This window comes from Sceloporus occidentalis, unplaced genomic scaffold, assembly GCF_023333645.1.
Source record: "Sceloporus occidentalis isolate IW3139 unplaced genomic scaffold, rSceOcc1.0.p SCAF_4, whole genome shotgun sequence".
NCBI lineage: Eukaryota > Metazoa > Chordata > Lepidosauria > Squamata > Phrynosomatidae > Sceloporus > Sceloporus occidentalis.
In genome coordinates, this window is record NW_028316984.1 from 182994357 (window position 1) to 183007838 (window position 13482).

At 39.9% G+C, this 13482-nt stretch overlaps 1 protein-coding gene across 2 annotated transcripts in view; it reads left to right on the top strand.

The window, feature by feature from the left end:
- Positions 1–495: 495 nt before the first annotated feature.
- The window catches only part of EVL (Enah/Vasp-like), a 188087-nt gene continuing 175100 nt past the window's right edge, over positions 496–13482 (top strand). The window contains exon 1 of one of the 2 annotated variants that reach the window (XM_089522526.1): positions 496–651. In XM_089522526.1, the coding sequence (XP_089378652.1) occupies positions 629–651 (23 nt within the window). In that variant the 5' untranslated portion in view covers positions 496–628. The remainder of the gene's footprint in view (positions 652–13482) is intronic. The other variant, XM_089522528.1, reaches the window with a different exon arrangement.

Consider the following 13482-nt stretch of genomic DNA (forward strand, 5'->3'; position numbering starts at 1 on the left):
ACTGGTAACAAATTAGGCAAGAACTAAGCTATAGCCCTTTTCTGTATGTGTGGTTTCTTCTTACTGATTTTTGTAACATTTTGTATATCCAGAATAATCTTGATAAATTTAGCTGCGATTACGTTCATGCTCCAGTTATCTAAATTAACTGGATTTAAATATGCTGGATCATACCCTCACTTTGTGGGGCATAATGAATCCTGTTGAAGCATCAGCATCCTCTTTTATCCAGTCTTCCTCCTTGCTCTATGAATACTTTTATTGTTTGCATTTGAAAAAAGGAGAACCCACACACATCAGAAATCAGAGATGTTAACTACTATGCATGTCAGGATTCTGTACGTATGGCACTGATTTGGCTTGAATAACAAAGATATCAGCCTGTATTCTTGCACTATGCTGCATTAATCAGACTTGCTGGAATGATCACATGGTATTCTATCGCCTTTCCCTGCGAGCTGCTGCTTGTCAGCAGCTGGTTGAGCTGCAGGCCAGTATCTGCAGCCCCTTCTTCTCTCTCAGAATACAGCTTTCAGTTATGCCTCTAGCTTGACCAACTAAATGTTTCTCCTGCACTTTACGAAGGTTATTTTGCAGACCTCAAGGCCTTTATCTTATCTCCTAGGCCATGTATGCTTTTGAAGAATTCAGGTAGGCTCTCTGTTTTGTTGCATCAACATGCTCGGCTTTTTTCCCCCTTTTCTTTTCCCGGTGGTGATTCTTGTGAGAATTCTGCTGTTTGATGTCAGTCTGCCTTTATACTTGGAAAAGGCTTATTCCAAGATGCAAACAGGGATCCTGTGTAAAAAATTTAACCCTTCTCTGTTGTTTGGGAGGTGGGTGTGTCAAGGATGAAATGCAGGTAAACAATGGCTAACTGCATGATGAAGTACTGTACCTAGCTTTTTATATTTTGCTGGCTATTTTTTAAAATCAGTGTTGCAATCCAAGTCTGCATATACAGTTTGGAGTTATATATAAAAATGTGCTGTACTGTCAGGAAAAATGAAAAGTATCTTTGCTATTTTTGGTGCATGACAGATGCTTCTCTGTAAAGAATACAGATTATGATAGTTAAGGGGCAAAATATTGATGCTGGGATCATATATGGGATTAGATTGGGGAGCTGTTGCACAGTATACATATCTGCAGCTTGGGGTTTCATAGCTGCAGGATTTCATCAAAATTGCTTAGTAAAAATCAAATGCTCTAATACCAGTGGAGGTATTTTGTTCTGGGTGAAAATGTGTTATGTTTGATATACAGAAGGACCAGTTTGTTATTAAATAGTCTGTTCCTAACTCATCCTTTTGAGAGGTTTTTACAGTGTCTGTCAGTTTGTATTTCTTCTCTTGTGCATTCTTTCTAGATTTACTAAATTTATATAAAACCTTTGTACATTCTTCTTTGCAATGAAGCAATTTTGGGATATATAAGATTTTCTGACCTTTACAAGTCTGTCACATTTTTTTTTAAAAAAAGGCTGATTCTCTCCCCTAGTCCTAAACCTGATGAAAATAATGAAAATGTCATGTCTGCATTTTGTGTTGTTTCAGTAATGACATTTTGTAAAAAGCTAACTTGGGCATCATTTGTGCAGGAAAGGGGATTGCTTACCTATCTACACACGTAACCAGGTTGAGGGGGAAGAATTGAATTTACTCACAGTTACTGAGCTGATAACATTATTGTTTCTATGAAACATATTTTAATACCAGATATAGTATCAATGAGAGGTTTTGTGTTTGCTTGGCAGGAGTGTACCTTACCTTGATTATTAACACACATATACTGTATTTTAATTGTTCTTGTAAAGTAAGTAGCCAGTTTGTTTTTTGTTGAAAGCAAAGCATGAAGAACTTGTACTGTTTGTGTAACACAGGAACTGCTACCATCTTGGTAGATGGAGGATATTGCAGAAGTGTAGTGCTATATTATAACTGCAATTGTTGTAGCATTGTTGCAATTATAGGAGCAAAGCTTGAAGATGCCAATTACTGTCACCAAGTTAAGCTGGAAATATAGATGTGATGCCAAGCCTACTGTCTTTTTGTGTAGTCATCCTACGTAGATGGGAGGCCAAGTGATGGAGAAGTGATTTTCTGATGATCTGATTGTCTCACACAAAGTAAAAATATTTTGATACACCACTTTACAGAGGGCAGGCTCCAGCTGTACTCTGACAGACTCAGTTCATCTCAAAGATACATCAGTGAAGACAAGTGTTTCCTTGCTAGTCATGGAGCATGTTGTATGCACCAGATTTTTTGCATTCTGCCTCCCATGCACATCTGCCATTTCCTTTGTTTGGGAGGCTTATTTTGGAAGACCAAAAGAGTAGCTGATACTTGACAGCACTTATAACTGTTGCCATGATGATCCCTGAACATAGGAGAAATTAAAGAGGTAGGACAATTATGCAAGAACTTTCTGTTGGCTCTGTGATAATTGTGGCATGAAACCTACATAGAATTCCTGATTAGACAGAATGGGAATGTAATGGACCTGCAAAGCAAACATAGGCAGGTTACAGACCGCCATAAGGGACGTCCTTAGGACGTACCATTTTGAAAAAGGGGTGTCTCTTCCAGACGCCCCTACTCCTATTACGGACAGAGTCCGTAACAAATGGCAGCAGCCTTTCCACATGGCTGCCGCCATATTGACATAGCGGACGCTGTGCATCTGCACGTCGCACCCCAGAAGTGATGCTGCAAGTGCGTGACTAGCGCCTCACGACGTCTTTTCTGGGGCCCAGGAAGGAGCGCAATTTCTGCACTCCTTCCTCGGAGCATCCAGGAGCTGCGCGGTTTGGCCGCTGCGGCTCCCGGACGCTGCAAGCGGCGGGAGACCGCCACAATCCGGCGGTATGTAACACGCCATAAATTGTTATGGATGGAAAATATTCCAGTTCATGTAAATGCAGTCCTCATATCCAGAGTGCATAAAAAAAAAACAGGACAGAGACAGGATGGTGGGAATATTGTGGATGTCCTTTATCCAGATTTCAGAAAAGCATTTCATAAAGTCCCGCATTCTGTTTTGATTAGTAAACTGATTAACTATAGAATAGTGGAAACACTGTCAGATGGATCCATAATTGATTGAGAAACCATGCTCAGAGAGTCATAATCAATGGCTGCACTTCAAACTGGAAGGAGGTCTCAAGAGGAAGTCCTCTGGATTCTGTCCTAGGGCCAGTGCTCTTCAGAAATTTTTATTAATGACTTAGAAGATGGTATGGAAGGAATCCTTATCAAGTTTGCAGATGACATAAACCTGGGAAGGGTGGCTAGCACATTGAATGATAGGAACAGAAGATCATAGATAAACTGGGAAATAGGCCATAAATTAATGAAGTGAAATGCAGTAGAGACAAATGCAGAATTCTACATTTAGGCCACAAAAACCAAATGCACAGGTATAGGATGGGAGATACATGGCTTGGCAGTATTGCATGTGAAAAAGACTTTGGGATTATAGTTGTTCACTGGGTCAGCTTTCACTTGAGACATTGCATTGAGCAGAGGATTGGACTCGGCCCATGAGGGCCCTCCAAAGCTATGATTCTGTAAGTCTTATGAACCATCCAATGAACTAGGAGCTTGTGAATTTTTAAAGTTGTATACCTGAGCTATAAAATTAGCATTCCATCGATATGTTCTGATTCTTGCAGCTGGATTTTTAGGAGTCAGAAACAAAATTGGGCAACAGTTTGGGTTTCAATTCTGTCAACCTCAGACAAAGTACTCTTTCAAGCTGCAATTCTTTTCAGGAATATATCTTATATCAGGGAAAGCAAACCTCTTTCGCCTGAGGGCCAAATTCATATTCTGAGAGGTTGGGGCTCTATTTCTGTGGTGGATAGGATCAAAGGCAAAAGGGTGGAACCAAAAATAACATCCAATGTTAGTTTCAGGTTTTTACTGCCAGGAACTAGGCCTTAGGATGGTCATTTCAATTTTTTTAAAAAGAGTGGAGGGCTAGGATCACCAGACGATGCTTTCAGGGGTGTAGCCTTCTGGAGAAGCCTGGAAGGCCCTATTGGGACTGCAGAAGGAGGGGATTCTGCTCAAGAAGTTGAGGGTCTCCATTCTTGTCTTACATCAATATCTTCTTTAGAACTCACCTCTCTGTCAATGCTTAATCTATACATTTTACTGTTAACCAACATTAAGTTGATAAATTCACATTTTTCCTTGCCTAAACCTGTGTTCATTTCCTCCTTTTTCTACTGTCTGTCCTGCATCAAATTTACACTATAGGCTTCTCAGGGGCAGGGATCTGTCATGTTCTAAGTTGTAAAGCATGATGCATTTTGACGGTACTGTGTAACATTAATGACAACAGTTTTGTTCAATTTGGTTTAGTGCATAGGTTTAGAGATATTGGGGCAAAGATTTTGATAAATAAGAGAGTTGCAAAGCCACACGATGGGATGCATAGAATTGGAATAAATGAGGAAATTAGCCAACAAAGTAGAACTATATGTTGGAACATAGTATTGTTTTGAATTGTTAATGCTATTTTTGGGGGAGAGCATTTGAAAGGGGAAATGAATGGATGGAGAAAAGGAGCCTTTGATTCCCCCCTTCCATATTTTTTTGTCAAACTAACCAGTGTATATGTGGGGAAACTAGGCCTTGTATCAAGTATTGCTGGGAAGAGTAGGCGGTCACAGTCTCTGTTAATTACTCTTCCATCATGAGTGTGCTCCTTAATATGCTGTACATGGTTTCTGTTATATTACCTTTAACTGGAAAAAAAGATTAGATTTCATTGATTTATTTACTGGATTTATATTCCACTGTCTCAAATATGGGATACAACTCAAAACAATATTAAATAAAAGAAAGATACAATCAAAACACAATTTTCTGCTCCAGGGACTAGAACCTGAACCAGTGGATTTAAATTACAGGAAACATGATTCCACCTCAACATTAGAAAGAACTTTTTTTTTAATTGTAACAGCAGTTCAACAATGGAAGGGATTGCTTTAAAGGATGGTTGACTCTCCTCCTTGGGAGATCTTTAAAGACAGGATCGACATCTTTCAGGAGTACTTTCATTGTCTATTCCTGGATGGTTAGGGATCGGATTAGATGGCCTTTGTGATTCTTTTCAACCGTAGGATTCTAGAGTTCTGTAAGAACATGGCCAACTATTAAAAGAATTTTTTAAAAAACAGATCTATTAGAAGTACAGTACCTAACGGGTACCAGGTTCTGTCCTCAACAGCCAGTTGACAGAAGCCAGCTAAATTAAATCCCAAATAGTGGTTGACAGAAGAACAGCCAAGGGTGAGGCCTGGCAGGGGCACGGTTGTGATCATCAATCTGTTTATTCATTGATTTACACATTTATAATCACACTCCCCCCCCCCCCAAAAAAAAAAACTGGAATAAAAACAAATGCATATAAAAGTACATGCAAAGGCAAAGATAAAAGCTTACAAAACATTATTGTTAAAATGCTATTAAACTATTAATAGAATTGAAAATGTTTTAACAAATCCTTTAAAGGTTAAAGGTAATGGCCAGTCAGTTTATAAAAGCCTTTTGGAATAGAAATGTTTTCACTTGACAGTGGAAGGACAGCAAGCAGGGAGTCACATTGGCCTCTAGTGTCATTTTGCTGTTTTTCAAAAAAGAAGAAAAAACTGTGTTACTGTTGCAGGAAACCAAAATATATTTATCCTAATTCTGGATCTTAAATGTGTTCATTTCAGAATAGCCTATATTAGGTAAAAGAAAGCCTGGCCATAATTTAAGAAATTAAGAGTGCCCTAAATTATTATTAAAGTATTAGAATCTTTAGATTATAACTAGACTGGTCTAATGGACAGACAGAAACAGAATGACCAAGTTAAGGTCCTACTTTGTGGGCTTGTTATTTCTGTATAATGGGAATATCTTTACAAGGCTCTGAAAAGCCTTAATGTACATAAGATGTTTTCAGCGCTGCTTAAACTGATGAGATAATAAATACATAGCCTGGCTGTTGCATCTTTCTGTGTTAGTTTATAGCTATTCTCCTGACTTGGTTATAAGGCTGCTCTGATTCTCAGAAAGTAAAGATGCTTAGCCATACCTCTTGGCTAGTTTCCAAATGAAGTCATTATGTTCCACCTACCTTTCCGCCTCCATTTGGTGCATACCCTTCATTTTCCAGGCTATATTATTGCACCATGCGGTTGTGCATTCTAATATAGTTAATGGATTTCTTCCTGAAAGATGCCTAATTTCTGTGTCGGATGAAGAACCTGTATGAAGTACTTTGCAAGAAGCAGACATGTGTATGACTTTACTCAACCATGAATGTAGTCAAGTGTACTTTGAGCTTTGGGGGAGAGTTGAATTTATTTTTGCAATAGTTAGTTTTATGTAGCTACATAAATTACACAGTCCTTCAAATATTTTTTCTCTTGCTCTGTTTTGTATATAGTGTCCTCCACATCCTATTGTAGTAGTTGTTTTTAATATTTTTCCATGTGAGCTAGGTAATGTCACAAAAATGTTTTCATTAAAAAAAAATAGGTGAATGAAATCCTAGAATCATAGAGTTGGAAGAGAGCACAAGGGCCAACCCCCGCTATGCAGAAATTCAGAAATCAAAGCATCTCTGACAGATGGCCATCCAGCCTCTGTTTAAAACCTCCAAAGAAGGAGACTCCACCACACTCCAAGGCAGTGTATTCCTCTGTTGAACAGTCTTACCAACAGAAAGTTCTTCCTACTGTTTCCTAAAGCCAAACTGGATATTATATTGATTGTGTGGATGTTTGTAAAGGAAACACTTTTGTTTAGATACAGTCTGATTGTGAAATTATCATCCAGTTAGTCTGACATCAATACCAGGAAAGATTCTACAGTCCTCGCTCTGAATTCGTGGAGGATCTGTACCGGACCCCCCGGCGAATTCGGAAATCTGCAGATATCCAAGCCCCATATGTTCTATCTTGAATCCAGTGCTATTCAACATCTTTATCAATGACTTAGATGAAGGAATAGAACGCATGCTTATCAAATTTGCAGAGGACAGGATCAAAATTCAAAATGACCTGAATAGACTAGAAAGCTGGGCCAAAGCTAACAAAATGAAATTCAATACGGAGAAATGCAAGGTACTACACTTAGGGCAGAAAAAAGAAATGCACAGATACAGGATGGGGGACACCTGGCTGAACAAGACTACATGTGAAAGGGATGTAGAAGTCCAAGTAGGCCACAAGTTGAACATGAGTCAACAGTGTGATGCGGCAGCTAATAAAGCCAATGCAATCCTATGCTGCATCCATAGGAATATAGTGTTTAGATCAAAGGAAGTAATAGTACCACTCTATTCTTTCTTGGTCAGGCCTCACCAAGAATACTGTGTCCAGTTCTAGGCACCACAATTCAAAAAGGATGTCAACAAGCTGGAGTGTGTCCAAAGGGGGGTGATCAAAATGATGAAAGGTCTGGAAACCATGCCCTATGAGGAAGAACTTAGGGAGCTGGGTGTGTTTAGCCTGGAAAAGAGGTGGTTAAGAGGTGATATGGTAGCCCTGTTTAAGTATTGAAGGGTTGTCACATTGTGGATGGAGCACGCTTATTTTCTGCAGCTCCAGAGACTAGGACAAGGAACAAAGGATGCAAGCTACAGAAAAAGAGATTCCACCTTAACATTAGTAGGAGCTTTCTGGCAGTAAGAGCTGTTCGACAGTGGAACACACATGAGGCTCATTCCCATTGGCAGTATAACACGATTTCTGATTTGGCTTGGCTGCGTGTCAGAAATCGATTGCAAAAGATCCGTCATTCCCACTACAAACAAGATTTTTCCTTACTCCAGTGTAAGCATGGTTTTTTGGCACAATTCCCATTCCTGTTTGTGCTGCTTCCTAAGTCAATCATTGACGTCAGGAGGAGGAAGGAAAGGAGAGAGAGTGAGAGAGAGAGAAGCCCCCAGGTTGAGGATGGAGGAGGGAGAAGAAGTGAGAGGAGGAAAGGCCCGGGAAGGCCTGTGTGTGTCTCTGGTGCTCCCTCTTTCCAGCCACCATCTTTCTCTCTCATTTGTCCCTCCCCTCTGAAAGAATTGATTCTAACCTGACGTTCCCACTTATTGGGAATACAAGGGAATACAAGGTGTTGGTTATTACCTATAAAGCCCTAAATGGCTTGGGCCCAGGGTACTTGGAGAACCGCCTCTCCCCATATAATCCGCCCCGCACACTCAGATCGGCCAGGAAGCATTTGCTGAGAGTTCCAGACTCGAAATATGCCACAACATCGCGTAGGGCCTTTACCATCTCGGCCCCTCAGCTCTGGAATTCGCTTCCCGGTGAGCTCCGCTCGGCCACCTCCCTTGATCGGTTCAGGAAGGAGCTAAAAACCTTCCTGTTCCAACAAGCCTTCCCCTAGTTGTTCCCTTGTTAGTCTCCCCTCTTCCCCCCTCACTGCTACTGTTGTTGTACATCCTAAGCTAGCTGGATATTGTTATATTGTTGATTGTATTGATTGTACTTGGTGATTGTTATTTTAATGTATATTTACTGTGTTTTTATCTTGTAATGGCACTTTTTGTAACCCGCCTTGATCTGAGGAAAGACGGGCTATAAATAAATATTTTATTTATTATTATTATTATTATTGGACATGTGTCAGAATCGATTCTTCTCAGAAGAACCACTTTCAAACTGCTTTCAAGTAACCCCAGTTTTTTTGTGTTTGCCCCACTTTATTCTAACTGGAATCCATCCAGTGAGGATTGGAATCGGTTTCCAGTGGGAACTAGGGTCATATAAACCATATCACAATTCATTTCAAATTGCAGTGGGAATGACCGCTTCCTCGGAGTGTGGTGGAGACTCCTTCTTTGGAGGTCTTTAAACAGAGGCTGGATGGCCATCTCTCAGGAATGCTTTGATTGTGAGTTCTTGCATGGCAGGAAATTGGACTGGATGGCCCTTGTGATCTCTTCCAACTCTATGGAGTTTATCACACGGGAGGAATTTCTCTTAATTTCAAATGAAAAAAAAGTGGGTCCAGAACGCATTCACGTGAATTCGCTAGTTCAGCGAATTTACATGAATTTGAATTGCATTCGAACTGACTTCCCGTTGCCCAAAAATAGCTTGCCATTACCCAAAATTGCGTGTGGTAGTCTATCATGCAATAGCGTGAAACCGCATGATTGCGTTCGGATTGCCATTGGATTATACTTCCAATTTCCCTTGTCTGATAAACTCCTATGATTCTATGAACTAAGCAGGGTTAGTACTTGTTTGAGATACCTTCAGGGAATGCCAGATGCTGTAGACTATATTTCACAGGAAGGAATGGTTTCAGAGAGAATTTTTGTGAGGACTGTGGCAGGGAGAGAAAAGGTTACCTTTCCCTTCTCCCCCCTCCCATAAGCTGCTCAGGTTTCCCCTCTCCCTGCTATTTATGGGAGAAAAAATGTCTAAATTAATTGCATTAATTACAATTACTGGCCCATGTAGTCTGTCAAAACATAAAAAGGGGCGAAATGCAGTATTTCCCATCTTGAATGATGAGGAAAGCTGTCAACATTTATAAATAGGTTCTTACAAAGAAACTGGAAGTCTGCAAGGTTATCTTCTCCAGAGTTCTTCCCATTAAGGAAAGCTATAAAGTTTGGAACAGTCTTACAGTATTCAGAAGACGAGGGAGTTTTTTATTCTAATAATAAAAATAGTGAGCTGGGGAATTAAAGAATTACGTCTATTACCATTTGATGGTGTCAGAAGAAGAGATAGCAAAATATGTTTTAAAAACAAAAGGGTGTCTAGGGCTTTGCAAATGCTGGTATCATTTGTGAACAGTGACTGTCAGACAATAAAGTGTCTCAGGATGATATCACCCTGCTGTTGGTACTGCAGTTGCTACATCACATAAAACAACATTTTAGAGCTTATTTAGGAACTGTGCAGTCTTCAGGCTGCTAGAATAAAACATCTGAATTGCTACATGCAAAATCAAAGGAAGCTGCTTTCCCCCCCAATCCCCAGCCAGTAATAGGAGCCTTTTAAAATGTTTGATATTGAAATATGGAATGTATATTCAGTGTCCCAAGTAGCAGATCACTGCTAGGTTAACTTTTTTGTAAAAGCATGGACCCAAGGTGTCAGAGTATTAATATTTGTTATTATTTTTGCTGTTTGCCAAATGCAACCTTGTGTGTTAATAAAATAAGCAGGACATTGCATGAACAACTGAGTGAGCATTTCATAAAGAATGAATACTTAAACATGTGGTGCTGGTTGTTGAGGCTAATAAAGGCCCTTGCTCCTGCAAAATAAGTACATTTAATGGGCCTTTTGGCCAGGCCAGGTGCATATGGTTTTGCTGACTGTTAGCTGATTAACACAACATGACAAACAAGGGAATTATGAGAACCCTGACTTACTGTGTGTAAGCAGTGTGCTGATGTTCTCTGTCTGCTTGTGCCCACTTGATTTGCTTTGTGGTTTATCATGCCACTTGAACGTGAGTGCAAATGCTGCTGTGGTTTGTTTAACTCCCAGTAAGCTGGATAGTCCAGAGTTCATTTTAAGGTTTCTTTGCCTGGCCGTGTGTGTGTGTGTGAGAGAGAGAGAAACAAGCCAGAGTGGTGGATGTGTCCATGTTCTTCTGACTCAGTAAACCCTCTCTCTCTCTTTTCCCCCTCTGTCTTTTCATTCTGCATGCATTTGAAGAGCTTAGAGTTTTTAGTTTGTCTATATGCAATCATAGAATCATAGAGTTGGAAGAAACCCCAGGGGACATTCAGACCAACCCCCTGCCATGCAGGAAAACACAGCCAAAGCACTCCTCTCAGGTGGTCATCCAGCCTCTGTTAAAAACCCTCAAAGAAGGAGACTCCACCGCTCTTCAGGGCAGCTTGTTCCACTGACAAACAGATCTTACCATGAGGAAGTTCTTCCTAATGTTGAGGTAGAATCTCTTTTCTTGGAGCTTGAATCCATTGCTCGGCATCCTAGTCTCTGGAGCAGCAGAGAACAAGTCTGCTCCATCCTCAGTATGACATCCCTCCAAATATTTAAACATAGCTATCATGTCACCTCTTAACCTTCTCTTCTACAGGCTAAACCTACTCGGCTTCCTAAGTCGCTCCACATAGGGCATGGTTTCCAGATCTTTCACCATTTGAGTCATTCTCTTCTGGACACGCTCCAGTTTGTCCACATCCTTCTCCATGATGTATATACTTTGTGTGTGTGTGTGTGTGTCTGTGCTTTACAATATTTTAGTGTTTCCCATTATTAGGTACAACATTCACTACATATATGTAGATGATAAATGTTCCACCTAGCACATGTACACATTAATTTTTTGGGGGGAAATAAAATTAATGTAGAAGTTCCAAAAATGGTTGAGTCTGCAAGAATTCCCCCTGCCTCCAGCTGCCCCCAGCATGCTTGATTTGTCCTTTCTTCTGGTCCTTACTATGTCATGCATCAGAGCAATGAAGCAAGCTAAGAGTTCATCCATAAGTGAGCACTTCTTGGCATAGAAAAGTCACAGCTGCTTTCAGGGTTTTTTTTTTTTTAATGTTGAGTCAGCAAGCAAATAATTATTAGGAGATTTTAAATGCTAAAATCCATTTGCTATTTTTCTCAACTTGGGATATGATTATAGTGGTGATGAAATGACTATACCTGCATTTTAAATGAGGCAAATTAATGCAATGGAGGGCACTTTTTATACTCTGGAAAAAAGAACAGCTTAAGTGGAGCTACTTGTATGCTGGGTATGCTGGTGTGTGTGACCTTGTAACCAGAATGGCTTAGGGCGATTGCATCAGTGCTTGCAAGCAAAGGCTGCTGAACCTCTTGGGAAGATATACATGCGTGTCCCAATTATGCCAGAATGACTGCAGCATCACTGCTTTGTATTTTGAAAACGAAAGATGCAACCACAGCTTTATCATGTTCCAGCACAAGCAAAACAAAACCTCAAAGCCTAATCAAGGACAGTTGTTTACAGTAGCAGAAAAGAGGAGCAAAGGACACTCTGGTTTAGTTGAAATCACCTGTGCAACATGGGTATTAAATGGCAAAGAAGTACAAAAAGCACATTCTTGTATTAGAAGAGGATATTAATCTAAGGTGCTGAGTTTTCAAGCAGCTGTATTTCTTGAAGTGCATTCATTGGATCAAATCTCAGCAGATTTGAATCTGATAAGGTTGACTGGTTTTAAATCATTTTCTTTTATTCAATTGTCTTTTGATCCTGTTGTTGCACATCTAAAAATGTTTGGCCAGGTAATAGGCATTTTCGGCAATATGAGCACACATACAACTCACTTTCAAATGTGTGTTGTTGTGTTTTACAGTCTTGTTGCTAATATGGTTTGGATAGGAATCATGTGGCCCTCTAGTATTGCTGAACTGCAACTCCAAGCAGTCATCACCATCGACAATGGAGGCTTAGGCTGCTGGGAGTTACTTTCCACAATATCGGGAGGGCTGAACAATTCCCATTCTTGCCATATGGTATCTGTTAATCTCTGAGAAATTCCCATATGACCAGGGATGAATAAATCGTGTCAGTTTCTGATTCATGTCACTTTCATATGTTCATTCATAAGTTGTGTCTGTTTCATTTCTACATTGTTCTGTGATTTAAAAATATAAACTGATCTACAGGAAAATCCAAATTTAAATTGTAGTTGAAAAGGTATCCTCCCCAAATGTCAATTAGAATCCAAACTACAAAGACAAATAAGGATGCTATTAGAACATACAGTAAAACAGCCATAAAATAAAATAAAAATAGAAAATTATCTTCTGAAAGTAGTGGATATAAAATTGTCTTCCATGTATAGACAACAGTCTGTACCAGCTAAATATCCTTGGCAAGATTATTCCACCAGCAGTGTATCACCAGTGGAAAGATCCTACCTTCAGTTACTGCCCTTCATATCTTTGTGAGTGGCACAATATGAGGAGGTGGGGGAAATTTCTGAGAAATATGAACACATCCAAAAGGTTGTCCTTTTGTCCACTTTTCATAGGAGATGTTTTACCCTACTTCTATCTGCCAAGGATTGAATTTAGGGCTAAAACACACTGCAGAAATAATCCAGATTGACAATTTTAACTGCCCTGGCTCAATGCTAGGGAACCCTGGGAACTGTAGTTTTGTGAGATATTGAGCCTTTTCTGTGAGAGAGCTCTGGTGCCACAACAAACGACAGTTTCCAAAATTTCCTAGCACTGAGCCAGGGCAGTTAAAGTGGTCTCAAAATGGATTATTTCTGCAGTCTGGTTTGGCCGTAAGAAACTGTTACCAGGCTTGCTCTTAGAGCACTATGTATGGATTCATATGTGGTCAGAATCTACATGCCTGGAAGGGATCTCACTAAGTGAGATCTATCTGAAGTCAAGTTTAATACTATTTATGTATAATTCTGAAAGCTGGAGATCAAAGAAAACTGACAGGAAGAGAATCAATTCATTTGAAATGTGGTGCT